This window comes from Nelumbo lutea, chromosome 1 (assembly GCF_056320005.1).
Source record: "Nelumbo lutea isolate HS-2025 chromosome 1, American lotus-T2T, whole genome shotgun sequence".
Lineage (NCBI taxonomy): Eukaryota > Viridiplantae > Streptophyta > Magnoliopsida > Proteales > Nelumbonaceae > Nelumbo > Nelumbo lutea.
Window position 1 is genome coordinate 113,235,592 of NC_142684.1, and position 13,935 is coordinate 113,249,526.

Here is a 13,935-nt window from a genome sequence, read left to right on the forward strand (position 1 = left end):
AGGTGATCGCTCCAACCTCAACGTCAACTATGGTAAGCTCTCAAGAGTCAAGTCTCACCTACAAGGCCACAAACCGCAATTAAACCCCTTGCCCCATCCCCACTTGGTCTTGGTGTATACTGCTGTCGTGCATCTGCAGGTTGCTATCCAATTACAGTAGGGAGAGGAAATATCCCAAATTGTAAGCGAATCTTTGAGAGCAAAAGAAGACATGATTTAAAGCTTAAGTGCCTTCGGCCGTAAACAATCTTATTATTTTATTAATGACATTTGACAAAGAATTACAATTTTCAAGCTCAAACCTCAAATAATATCAATCAATCAATGGATCAATAATCCCTTTACATGGATAAAAGAACAAAGATTAGCCCAGATCGGGAGGGCTCGGAAACCCAATTACGAAAAAAAAAAGGAAAATAGTAGTCAAGAAAGCAAAGCGAATTCCTAGATACATCTACAGAAATTTCAAACTGATATGGAACAAAGATCCTCAAAGACTTGTCTGATATTAGGCCTCTCATTTACAGGGAGAATGCACCGGAGAGAGATGGCAAGCAAATCATCCATTGCTTTCGTTGGTTCTTCCCCACCAGCAATGTCTCTGTCAAAGCACTCTATTCCTCGTCCTTCGTGGGCACAAAGTCGAACCCAATCTGTAAGGTCAACAGCGCCTGATTGGCCCGAAATTATGTCACCGGCACTTCTTCTGGTTAATAACTCCATGAGTATCACACCAAATGCATAAACATCAGCCTTTAATGTGGGCAATGGTTTTGCTGCAGAAGCTATTTCTGGGGCTCTGTATCCAAGCGCTCCCAAATTCAACATCTGCTCTGCAGTCCCAGCAGGGGTCATTAGACGGTGGAGACCATAGTCTGTGAGACCAGCAGTAAAATCAGGTCCTGCTAGAAGTATATTTGTTGGCTTTAGGTTACCATGAGGTAGGCCTCTATCATGGAGGTAAGAGAGACACCTTGCAACATCCACTGCAACTCTTATCCTTTGGCTAAACGATAGTGGGGAGTACCTTCGAGGTGTGGTCTCTACAAGACACATTGACCAAAGATTTGTACATGTTAATTACAGATTCAATCTCCCATGTACTCAAGAGATCTTGTTAAATATGTGTACAGTATCTATAATGCGTTGGCATCGGTAAGAGTCACACAAATAAACAACGAACTTAAATACATATACCAAGTAACTCTCATGCGAGGTGGACAGTATTTATAAAGCAATGCATCTATTAGAAAGTAAAATTTTGCCAAGAGAATGATAATAGTGGCATGAATACACACATCAAGTAAATTGTGCATGGGATCATTTTAATAGAGATATTGCATACTGATGCAGTTGGACAATGGTAATTACCAAATCCTTAAAGCTGGAGGAAAATAACCGACAGACCAGGCAAAAATTGTGTCATCAGTCATCCATTAAAAACTAAATTAGGTGTTTCGAAACCTCCAAAGGTAGACAGCTGAGTACTCGTACCTTCTACATTAGCATCATTAGTGCTTGTGTGGTTTGTAGCAAATAAACAAAATAAAGATTTGGTCAATAAACAGAACAAATATGCATCCTCTAGTTCACACTGATTGAAAGATAGACAAATTGGATTTTGGTATTTGTTAACTGTAAAATAGGAACTGAAAATAGAATGCTGGAAAAGATTCCAAATTTAAAATGTGTCATTTAGCATTTCAACAATTAAAGACCTACTTAATTGTTGAATGAAGTACAGGGATATGAGTGATTATTTTGGAAAAACTATGGCTGTTGGGGCAAACAGCCTGGGCTATTTGAAACATTCTTGGGCATGACATGTTACCATGGGTGTGGGGTAATAGAGTAATTGCCCTCAAATTTTTTTTGATCAAAGAGACAAGCAGGGGACCGAATGGGTATGTGTCATGCCCAAAAATGCTCTCAACAGCCCAGGCTGTTCACCCCCAACAGCCGAAGTTTTCTAGATTTTTTTTTTTTGAGAAAAGGTGAAGTATAATGTATTAACTGAAAAAAGAGTATGTGTATGGCCCTCTACCCCTCTATACAAAAAGCTTTCTGGAAGTTTTTACCCCTCAAAATTTTATTTATATCTACCAGCAACATCCTTGGATTTTAGCCACTTCTAATCCTGAAGTTTTTTTTGAGCACTCCACTTGGGCACCCATTTCAGAAATTATCAAAAGTCCAAATTGCAACTAATCGGCCAACTTTGATTCATCCTTCAGGAATTAACTGATAAATGCACCATCAACCTACACTGTCCAATCAAGAAGTGTGGACTGCATTACTAAATTAGGGGCCATTGCTTGGTGCAATATTAAAATCTGAGGCTGACAAGCATAAGATGGGTTCAAGTCTAAGAGCAGTCACCATGTACCCAAAAAAAAGCCAAAAGGTTGGCTCTGTATCCAATCTACCACTACCAAGTTGCTGAATGATTCCAAAGAGAGCCTTTATATATATGTAGGAAGCCTATAGTTGAGTTTGGTTTCTTTTAGAAAAATTAATTCATTGATTACAAAGTATAAGGGCATGTAATGAGCTGATGCCATAAAATACAATTAACCTTGCCTTCTCTCTCTCTCTCTAAAAAAAAAAAAAGTATCAAGGGCATGTAACAGACCATGACAGAGGTTATAGGCTTTTTGTGTTCTTGGTTAAGTGTACACAGGGCATTCAAGGGTGTCTGGATTACAAGCTGGACCTTTCTTTTGTTGACACATTTTTGTATATTCCCATTGTACAGGCTCTCATTGTACATGGGCTGTTATTTATGTTCTTCCTCATACTTTAATACAATTCAATACCTTAACCTGTTTCAAAAAAAAAAAAAAAAAAAAAACAGACCATGACAGAGGCCTCAACTTAAAAGGCTATGATCGAGCTAATGCCATTCTCCCATCAAGCTGAAGCCAATCTTAGCTCAATCAAGCAAAATGACTTACTTTTTAAAAGGTGCAAATTCATTCTGTGATGTTGTGCACTCTAGATTTTGGTAAAATTTAAACTTCTCATGTTTTACTGACAACCAAGAAGTGAGAAATTCATATTTCCCAAAATAACCATTTCCAAAATATTCTACATCCAACCAAACACAACCAACTATTTGCATATTGGACAAGATGGACCCAGTAAGTTGGAAGATATTACTTAAAGGATACATCCATTGTATGCCTTGAGGGTGGGAAATCAGTTGGCAATGACTTCCTTCCTTTCCCCTTTGCAAAAATAGCATAAAGCTTTCTGCTTGTTGGGGTTTCCTGGGTGCTACAAGTGAGTAGTCATGAGATACTTCATAGTAAGTGATATGGTGGTCCAAGTGCAAGCAAATATAATTGAGGATAACTCTGTTTGCATTTGGAACATGACAAAGAACTCTAACATTTTCTTTTTTTTTTTTTTTTATTTTGAACAAAATCCAAAAACTTTGTTGATATGTAATACAAGAATATACTAGTCTAGTTTACCCAAGGAAAACTAGGCCTGAAACCTCTTAAAGGAAAATGCCACCGAATGAATAACACCTTTTAACATCTTTTGTTTGAAAAGATAATGAAAGAACTCCATAATAACAATAACAATAATAATAATGGATATAGATAAACAATGAATAATGGCTTTTAGATACTAAATATAGAAGCAAGATAATTGCAAAACTTTGAGTAGAGAATAGAGATAGAACACAATGCAATGCTATATTTATTGGGTGGAGTTTAAATATAAGTTGTTGGAAGATCTTACCATAGAGGTGAAGAGACAGACTATCTCCATAGATATAATCTGCAAGTACCAGCCTTTCTTGCTCCCTGGGCCCCCAATAGTATGCTCTTAAGGGGATGATGTTTGGATGTCTAATAGACCCAATTTTTTTCACTTCCTTTGCAAATTCTTTCTTATGCTTGACAAGTCCTACACGCAACCACTTCACGGTCAACATATGTCCACTATCTAGAGTAGCCTTGTATAAAGTCCCATGACTGCTTCTACCAAGGACTTCTGCTGGGGCTCTAGACAACTCCTCGGCTGTGAATACTACTGAATTATCTAAAAAATGTAGTTCTCCAGCCAGCCGATCTGGTGAGTACACATTTAACATTACAGGTTGCTCACATGCTTCAATAAAACGAGGTGAGGAAGATAAAGGGGATCTTGGAGATGACTTCCACTCAGATGTTGGAGGATGATTATCTGGAAAGTCATATTTCTTGGACTCTGGACCTGCCTCTCTTCCCTTGGGTAAAGAAAACTTTGTAGTTTCAGCCACAAACTCTTTCTGCCCAGACAATGGCCTTGCATTTGATGTCAGCAAGTGATCATTTGAAAAAGTCAATGAAGTTGGAGAGGGTTCAATGTTTTTGTGGAGTTTGAAAAGGAAAGTATGTGTAAATATTCCAGATTTAATATATCTTCCCATTGTTTGGCCATTTATTTTACTTTTTCTAGGAAATTGTTGGAATTGTCCACGATAATAAACCAGTAAAACAAAAGCAATCATCAAAGTGGCACTTACAGAGGCAATAATAAATGCTACTCTGATATTAGATTTTGAACTGTGATGCTGCCCCTTACCATTAAAACTCATGGGGCTGTTGCTCTGTGAAGGCACAGTATTTGCAAAGATTAGTAGCGTATTTCCAGGATGAAATGAAGTATTTGGAAAATGCACCAAATTTTTAGGAACTTGTCCTGATAAATCATTATAAGACACATTGAAATCCTTTAGACTAGATGGAAGCCTGTCAGGGATCTTACCATTGAAATTATTATTGGATAAGTCAAAGTACTCTAAACCATTGAGCTTGCTCATTGCACTTGGTATCTCTCCTGACAAGCTATTCCTTGCCAGATTTAGCAACCTAAGCTTCCCTAAGTTACCTAGCTCAGAAGGCAAGGAACCTGTCAATGAATTACTAGAGAAATCAAGTGACTCCAATTGCGAATAAGAAGGTAAAACCAATAACTCTGTTGTCCTTGAGCCTTGAAGAGGAATATTTCCTGTGAAATTATTTCCTGAAATATTCAAGTTTATCAATGACAATGAAGTGAAGAAACTACTTGGAATGGGTCCAGTAAGTTCATTTGAGCTGAGATCAACTATAGCTAGTCTTGGATAGGTCCCAAATTCAATAGGTAGGTCACCTCTTAAAGAATTATTCATGATCTTAATAGAAGACAATCTCTGAAATTGATAAGTAAGGATTGGAAAGGTTCCAGACAATGCATTTGAACTCAAATCAATGATCTCTAAAGTATCACCCCAGCTTTGCATAACAGATATATCACCAGAGAGACCATTTTTGCTAAAATCCACCATCACACATTTTCCAAGAGCAGAAGGCAACGGGCCTGAGAGCATATTTGATGAAAGATTTAAAAATTTCAGAGTAATGGAATTAATTATGTGAATCAAACCTGCAAAAATGAAAATTTCAGAAATCAAAAGCTTCAAATCCAACATCAAATAAAAGAAACCACCAAAGGAAAACATTTATTAAGCAAGCATATGGAACCATAAAATATCTTGCGGTTCTACATTCTATTTAAACAGCATTTTGCAAGAAACAAGGCCATGCTATTAAAAGGCAACTGTAGAATCTTGAATCCCAAGGTTGAGGCCAAACATATATATCAGATTTTACAAGCAATACATAATAAATGCAGAAGAAAAACAAACAACATATTGTTTTTTTTTTTAATAAATAAAACAATAGATTGTTTCCAATGAAAGGAATATAGTTCAGGAATCCCACAGTGCTGAAGATCTCACTCTCTTCTCCTCACCAACTTCATCCATGCCCAGCTTCACTTTCACCAGAACTACCATAATTACTCAGTAGCTTTTAATCAGAATAATTCCTTGCTGCCTCTTTGCATTAACATATGACACCTAAACCTTTAGAAAGCAAATATTTTTTGAAACTATCTCTACTAGCCTTGCTGCCTCTTTGCATTAAATCCCATTTTCTCTTATTAAATCCATTATCTTTAAGTTATTTTTCACTAATAAATGCTACTAATTAGATTTATGTCAATATTTTTGACAATATAAATCCATATATTTTAAAATTGATTCAAAAACAAAACCATTCTTTATCCAAGTGGTGGTTAAGCAATTCAACCATCCGAATTAAATTGATCAATCTACGAAGTCATAGTTAGGTAATATAATTTTTAAAATATAAATAAATATAGAAAATCACAAAAATTGTAGAAAAACGTAGACACATTTATGTAATCAAATTAAAAAATAAGCGTAATAAACAACAATTATTTTTATTGATAATGAAAATGAAACACATAATTTAGAACTAGCCAAAAATAAAATATAAAAATTAACAATAAATAGTTCAGCTTTTGGGTTAAATGTAACTTTAACACCATAAATAAATAATAAAATATAAAAATACAAAAACAAAATATTTGATTCAGTTCTTGATCAGATCCTATTATCCAACCCAATCTGATTCGAAGATCTGAACTGGGGATATCAGAATTTGACAAAAAGGATCGGATTGGATCATGATCTGATCCATTTGCACCCCTATTGTTTGGCTAGATTCATCATTTTGTAATGTTTTATTTTTTTTTTGTGTATCTTTTTTTTTTTTGTTCATTTATCAAAAAAAAAATGTAAGATTTAAATAGAGTGAATTGAATGTGGTGAAAAGTAGTAGGTGAAAAGATACTTGTATTTTTTGTTTTTCTTTATTTAAATTGTTATATTTTAGTTTTCTTCTAATATTTTATTATTTTTTTAAATTAAATTGGAACAGATCAGATCCAAATATTTGACTTCCTCATCGGATTAATATTCAAATCCGTGTTTATGAGAAATGAGATGCAATCAGATCTTCTGTTAATAATATTGGATCATATTCAGATATACCCTAAATCAAATTCAATCCAATCAGTTTGCATCCCTACCAAGCAGATAGGCTTGTCAATGATACCTAAAACTTCACAACTCAATCCAATTATCTCATATTTGGATGAGGTGTTTATATAATCAGATTTGGATTTTGAATTCTACATCCAATTAATAATAAAAAATATAAAATGTAAAAACAAAAAAATACATAAAATTTAATAGAAAATTTTGGATATATTATTACTATCATTATCATCATCTAGAATTGCCATGTGCAAAGCATATGCATGCTACTAGTGTGTATATATATAGTTAATCTAGTTCATCCAAGATTCGAATGAAAACACCTAACTTCACCATCTCATTACTGGCTTCAAATTCTTCTTCACCATCTAACTCCACTTCCATTTTGACCATCTCCTATTTTGAAAGCCATAAACTAGCATTTTACACCCCTGGTAAATGCCACCGATGACCATTACACGATATCAGACCATCTCAACCAACTACCCTCTATTTCAAGACAATAAAGGGCTATCACTACATTCCTTTAAACACAGAGAAAAATAGATGTGGAAATATCAGTAATTTTCTATCAAATACAATGGATTACTACATGGTAGAATTGCCCAAAGCACCTTAGCAGATATCTTAAAATAAATCTTTCAAGAGGATAACGGAGTGCTACTTTGCAGTTTGCAATGTAATAGAAGAGGAATATTCTTCCCTACATAAATAATTATCCAGGAATATTTAGTTGGTTCCATATTCTCCATCATCGTTGTGTCAAGTCCAAATAATGAACCAAAAGTGCCAACATGAGTTCCAGCATAAAACAGAACATAGTATTGCTTTTCAAGGTAAATATTGAAATCTACAAAATCCTAGGTTGTCAACATTTTCACTGTCCACTGGGTTCAACATGAAAGATTAGACACTGGAACAAAGTGGGGTTCTTCTACTCTCATTATTTTTTCCTTTTAGGTATTTGCTATAGTTAACAGTATACACTTTTTTCCACTCCACTTCCTTCAAATTGTAGAGAATACGACTTTTCCCTCCAATAAGAGCTAGCTTGCTTGGTAATTAAGTTACTTGGCCTATCATCACCATCAAAAACACCTTCAGCATATATATACCAAACCACGTTGTTTATGTGGTCCCCATTTCCTTTCTGATATGTTTACAACATTCCACTGGTTAAAAGTTCATAATATTTCCACAGTAAATGCCATGATGAAGCCCCAGATAATCCACTCCCAGATACCAGTAAATAAAGTATCAAGAAAAAACAAAAAACAGAATGCTAGAGCCACTGTAAAACGTATCGTAAGGCCAGAAAAGCTGACCATTCAATCTCATAAATTTGTCAAAGAAGATGCGTAGTTCATTATAATTAATTTTCTTTTCAAAAGTAATAATAAAATTTTCAATTATTGGTACATTATGTGTTTCTTTAAATCAAGAAAACCCACTTCTCTGTGTTGTATGCAACTTTCAGCCCATTGTATTCTTGTACTCCTATAGATAATTTTCTTTGTTTCATTATAGCTAGATTTGCCCATTTATACTCCAAATCATTTTGTTTTCTATTTACATACAATATACGATAATAGTCCAAAAAACCAGAAAGATATCTAACATGGAGAGACCCAATAGAACAAAACAATGCTTGATTTTTTTTGAAAGGCTACAAGAACTACTAAATAAATAAGTTTATGCACGCAAGAGTACAAATTATACTTTTTCCTCATTTTCCTGCAAATACTTTACCTGAAAAGCCATTGACGCTGAGATCCAGTTCTTCCAACGGAATCACACTTTCAAATAGCTCCTCCGGTATAGATCCATATAAATGATTGTTTCCAAGCCGTAAAACTCGAAGATAAGATAAAGAGACAAATGAAGGGAGCTCTCCACTGACATGATTGTTACCCAGGTCCAAAACTTCCAAGTTCCTAAAAGACTTGATTGTATCATCCAAAAGGAATTTCCCACTCAACCTATTGTGGCTCAAATTCACATAACGTGCGGTAGTCGCCAAGCTCGAAATGTTATCCGCACTCAACGGGAGCTCCCCATAGAACATATTATAGCTCAAATCAACGTGTTCGATATTCCTCAGCTCAGACAACAGATCCCCAATATCCGCCCAAAGCCCATTGGAATGCAAATCCAAGACCCTCAGCTGTTGAAGGTTTCTAATTCCGCTAGGGAACCCTCCTGTGAAATTATTCGACGAGAGATTCAAATAATTCAAAGTCCAAATTTCATTAATCCTAGCTGGGATTGGCCCATAGAATAGATTCCTGGATAGATCCAAATGCTGCAAAGAAACCATAGCTCCCATTGCGGGCACAAGCCGGCCAGTGAAGAAATTCCCCGAAAGACTCAAATTTCTCAGCATTTTCAGTCCACTCAAGGTGGAGAACTTCAAATCGCCACTCAAGTTCAATCCGTCAAGAGCAATACCAGCGACGGAGCCTGACTCGTCGCACGCAATCCCGTGCCAGTTCCGAGGGCAGCCGTTGGATGCCACTGAAGACCGGTCCCATGATTCGAGTACGTAGCCGAGTGGATCGTCTCGGATCCCTTTCTTGAATTCGAGTAGAGAACGAACTTCATCTACTGGGGAAGCTAAAACACCAGAGAAAAATACCACAAAGAAGAAAATAAAGAAGCAATGCAAATGGAGATGAAGATACATTCCTTTCCAGATAGAAATCCTTAATTATTCCCTCATGGAGAGATTTCTCGAAACCCTAGAAGCACAAAATATCCTCAAACTAAAAATGGAGGGGGGAGCAGAAACAAGACTACACACGACACAAGTAGTGCGGGAGAAATACCTACAATTAAAAATTACACGAAGAGAAAGTTTAGGGTCATTATATTGAAGTAAAACTCAGAACTCCAGTGCCAGAGAGAGAGAGAGAGAGAGAGAGAGAGAGAGAGAAGGAGAAGGGGAGAGAGAGAGAGGGAGAGGGCCAGAGTGGAGTGAGGGTGAAGTGTATGCCCGACTGCACGTGTTTTTCGGAGAGAGAAGAGAGAGAGGAGCGAGAAGGGATGCGTAAATTCCGTTAAATTGGCGGGTTAGTCTGAGAATGTGCGCTGGTTGGTGCTGGTAACTACAGTCTACAGTCTGTAAAGAAAGAACCGCCCGGCCCACCAACCCACATGCTTCTGGCTTAACGGCATTAACGTCGTTATCTCTTCCTCCTTAGTAGACAGCACTGTAGATTGTTGCCGTCCGATTAGTGGAAATGGGCGGCTCATATTTTTGCTGGCTGTGGCTCCCGACTCCTACAGTAGACGGATCCGTAATTCCTCGTTGCCTCCTTAGGGGGTTGCAAAAACCTGCCACGTGTTACATGTATTGATAGATCGAGACAGTCATTGAGTGGGTCCCACTTATGAGAATATATGAGACCGACCATGTGCTCCTACTGCCAGTTGCCAGTACTTTGGGAGGATTAGGTAAAGAGACCACCAAGATAGTGGAAAATTAAAAAAAAAGAGTAAATTGTTGAAACTTGAAAGTTGAAACCTCCCATGAAGTTTTAGGTTATTTCTAAAATATCCTCTGAATTTTAGTAATTTTAATCACTGTTTTTGAACTTCATAATATAATTGCAAGTTGATCCCTTCGATTAGAATCTTCTATTTTTAAAGGCATGAAAATTGAAAATATCTAAAATATTCCTGCAGTCATTTTGACCAAAATATTTATTTTTCAAGTTTTTTCTATATATGAATCACTATCCAAAATCATTTCAATCTCTTTCCTAAAATTAATTTATTGTTCAAATTTATCTTCGATGTCAATCACTTAAAACTAAAGCTCAATTTTAAATTCTTTTTTTTTGTTTTAATAAATTGTGTTTTATTTTTTTCTCTAGAACCAGCCACTTGTATTGTGTAAGTATTTTGATCATTTTTATGTCTATTTTTAAAAGATTCTAATAGAGAGATCCACTTGCAACTGTAACAAAAAATTCAAGGGAGATCATTACAATTATCAAGTTTTAAAGGATTTTTTATCAACTTTTCAAAATTTTAGAGAGATTTTAGTCATTTACCCAAAAATAAATAATGTATAAATCAGACGGTTGAAAACACATCCTCGTATTATGCGATGATTCTTGGTGTAGGCTTTTGTCGTTTTGTGAAGCAACCAAAGTACCAAACAGTTCAGGAGTACTTGAAGTCATGCTTTTACACGTGAATAACACGTAGGAGATAATTATATGCCTTCTACACGTGGCATACATCCAAGAGTGAAGAGGATAGTACTTCTGATGGACGCGAAAATGATGGTTGAGATCTGGGGGCTCATAATCATCTACCACGTGGAAGATACTGAGATGATCAAGATACACCGAGTACCAGATAAAGAAATCAGAGTGATCAAATGAATTTAGACCTTCTGATTGGTGCATCATTTTTTATGGTGGGACTTGATTAACCCTAACATAAGACAGTTGCCATATACCAAACCCAAAACCTTCGCCAAAAAGGAGTTAAAAGTCTTTCTTGTATTGCCAGCACCAAACCCTCACTACTTTTTCCGATAGTGATCCCTGGGCAATGTCTGCCGACTAATGAAGTAGAGTAGGCAAATTAAGGTCACTTTTATGGAATTTAAAATTTTGATGGATTGATGTTTTATTTTATTTATATTTACACTTAGGCCTCATTTGCTTTTCGGTAAGTGCATTTACCCATGTTTTTTTTTTATTTTATTTCTCAGATAAATAAGTCAATGACCATTTCAGTCATATAAATCCATTATTAAAAGGGGCATTTTTGTCCTATTCAAGTGTTGACAACTTTCCCCTATGTAAGAAAGTTATTTATTCACCTAGGAGATGAGCATCACTTTCCTAGGTAATAAATTTTTCTTGGTCCCCACATAAAGCTGAAAAAAGAACATGGGATTCTTTGTCAATAGGAACCAAAATCCCATTGACTAATTTCCCCCCTCTCCAAATCCAAAAAAATAACGCCCCCTTAATGAAAGTGTTGAAATTTTGTTTCATTAAAATACCTTAATTTTTTCTAATTTGATTTCTCTCTAATTGTAAGGATAGAAATGCAATTTGAACAAGTACTTTTTTTATTCTTAACTATTATTTAAAGTATTAACTCCTATTAAGATTCATTGAATCTTATTCTTAATTATAGTATACTTATTTTTGAATTTGGTTTTTTAATTTTGATGGCACAGAATGTAATTTGAACTACTACATTAATCTTAGTCCAACTCTCTCCCATCAAGTCTTATATTTAGGGTATATTACTTTCCATTCATTGAATCTTATATTAATTAACCATATTAATTAAAGAAAAATAAGTGTAAAAAAGAATAATTGTCTTTATTGATGTGAAAAATAAAATACAAATTCAAAACCAGCTCAAAAAATTGAATTATTTTCTTCTTTGGTGCCAAATCAACAGTTCAACCATTTAGGTCAAACGTGTCAATCCTTGATGCCATAATTAAATAATAATAAAAATTAAAACAAAGCTGAAAACATAGAAAAGTATAAAAGATACAAGAAATTATAAAAAAAAAAACATTCAAGAACATCTCTAATATTGTATATTAATCATATTAATTAAACAAAAATAAATGTGATGAATAAGAATAATTTTTATGGACATAAAAACACTTTATTTGCTATGATCATCATCATAAAAAAAAGGTATTTGCAAAGCATATGCACACTTGCTAGTGGTTTTAATGCAGCTATTTGTATAAGCTTATTCTCTATTCCCCAACAATGCTTCCAAACCCCTTTAGAATTTTTATGGTTTTTTTTTATTTTCTGAAATTAAAAAAAATCAAATATGGTACTATTTAAATTCACCACGACCAATTCAGTTTCCTTGTTACTCCCCAATAATCATGGACATCTTTCAACACTTGTGCATCCCATAGGGTTAGGTTAATCCATTGGACTTTTTATCTAATAGATGCTTCATATCGGCCACAAGATCCATCTATATAGCCGAAATAGGTGGATTCATATTGAGAATCTCCCTACTTAAAGAAAGGTTTTGCTAATTAAATCAGTTAAAGAGACTTCATAAATGGCAAATTTCATTTATTCATGCTTAGATTAAAAACAATGTCCAATAATCAGCAAAAGATCCAAACAAATGACTAGAGTAGAGAAAAATGAAGCAAAGACAAACAACACCTAGGAATAGACCATACTAATGAGAAAATAAAGTAAACTCAGCACTGGGAACAAACTATTTGTGAGGACTCTATAAATGGCAAAAATGTTTAATAAAGGCTAACATGGAAGATCATCTTCCTCCAACACCACAAATAGACCATAGATGAACTTATTGACCTTGCAATTTCAGCCATTTAGAGGAATGTGTCTAAAGGAACCATCCATCATGTAGAATTACCCTTTAGTTGGGCAATTGTGTTTACCCTAATTTGAATCACTTATATAACCTGTCTTGTATAGTGGTCTTTGAGCTGATCAAGGTCTCATAACTTGAGAAAGAAAGCCCTAGGGGTTTTTTGTTTGATCATGTGACAAGGTATTTAAACTTAAAATTCTCCATGAATAAAGAAGAGAAAGAGGAATATCATGTGGAAGACTCATAGGTAACTTTTTTTTTTTAAACAAAATGGAGAAAGATTATTGGATCTTTACTTTACAAAAGAAAAAGTATAAAAATCACATTATATCTCAAAAGAATACTTGTCTTTGATAGATCTTCATCTCAATGGTAAAAAGAGCAAGTATAAAGAGAACTAAAGAGAAATAAATGGTAATAGACCAAAACTAGCTTTTTATTCAATTAACTAACTAGATCACATCCCATCACAAGTGCACTCACCTCTACAAATAAAATTGGCCCTTAATAACTAATAAACATGTTGAAAAGATATTTTATTACTTAATAAGAATCATTATTTAAGCAAATGCCATAATAAAAATCATCTTGTAACAAAACCACTTGATTAAGGAGCAAGAAGTAGGGTTGAAAGTGTAAAACAATGATTCAAATACAGGTAAGGCTTAGAAGTAGAA

General features: G+C 34.8%; 1 protein-coding gene across 1 annotated transcript; it reads right to left on the reverse strand.

The window, feature by feature from the left end:
- Window positions 1-215: 215 nt before the first annotated feature.
- On the reverse strand, window positions 216-9,931 carry LOC148876883 (putative inactive receptor kinase At5g10020). Its single transcript, XM_088975711.1, has 3 exons — window positions 8,651-9,931; window positions 3,751-5,421; window positions 216-1,043 (listed from the first exon to the last, which is right to left on the reverse strand). Exons 1-3 carry the CDS (start codon window positions 9,582-9,584, stop codon window positions 466-468), a joined length of 3,183 nt encoding a protein of 1,060 aa, XP_088831837.1. The 5' UTR covers window positions 9,585-9,931; the 3' UTR covers window positions 216-465.
- Window positions 9,932-13,935: the final 4,004 nt, after the last annotated feature.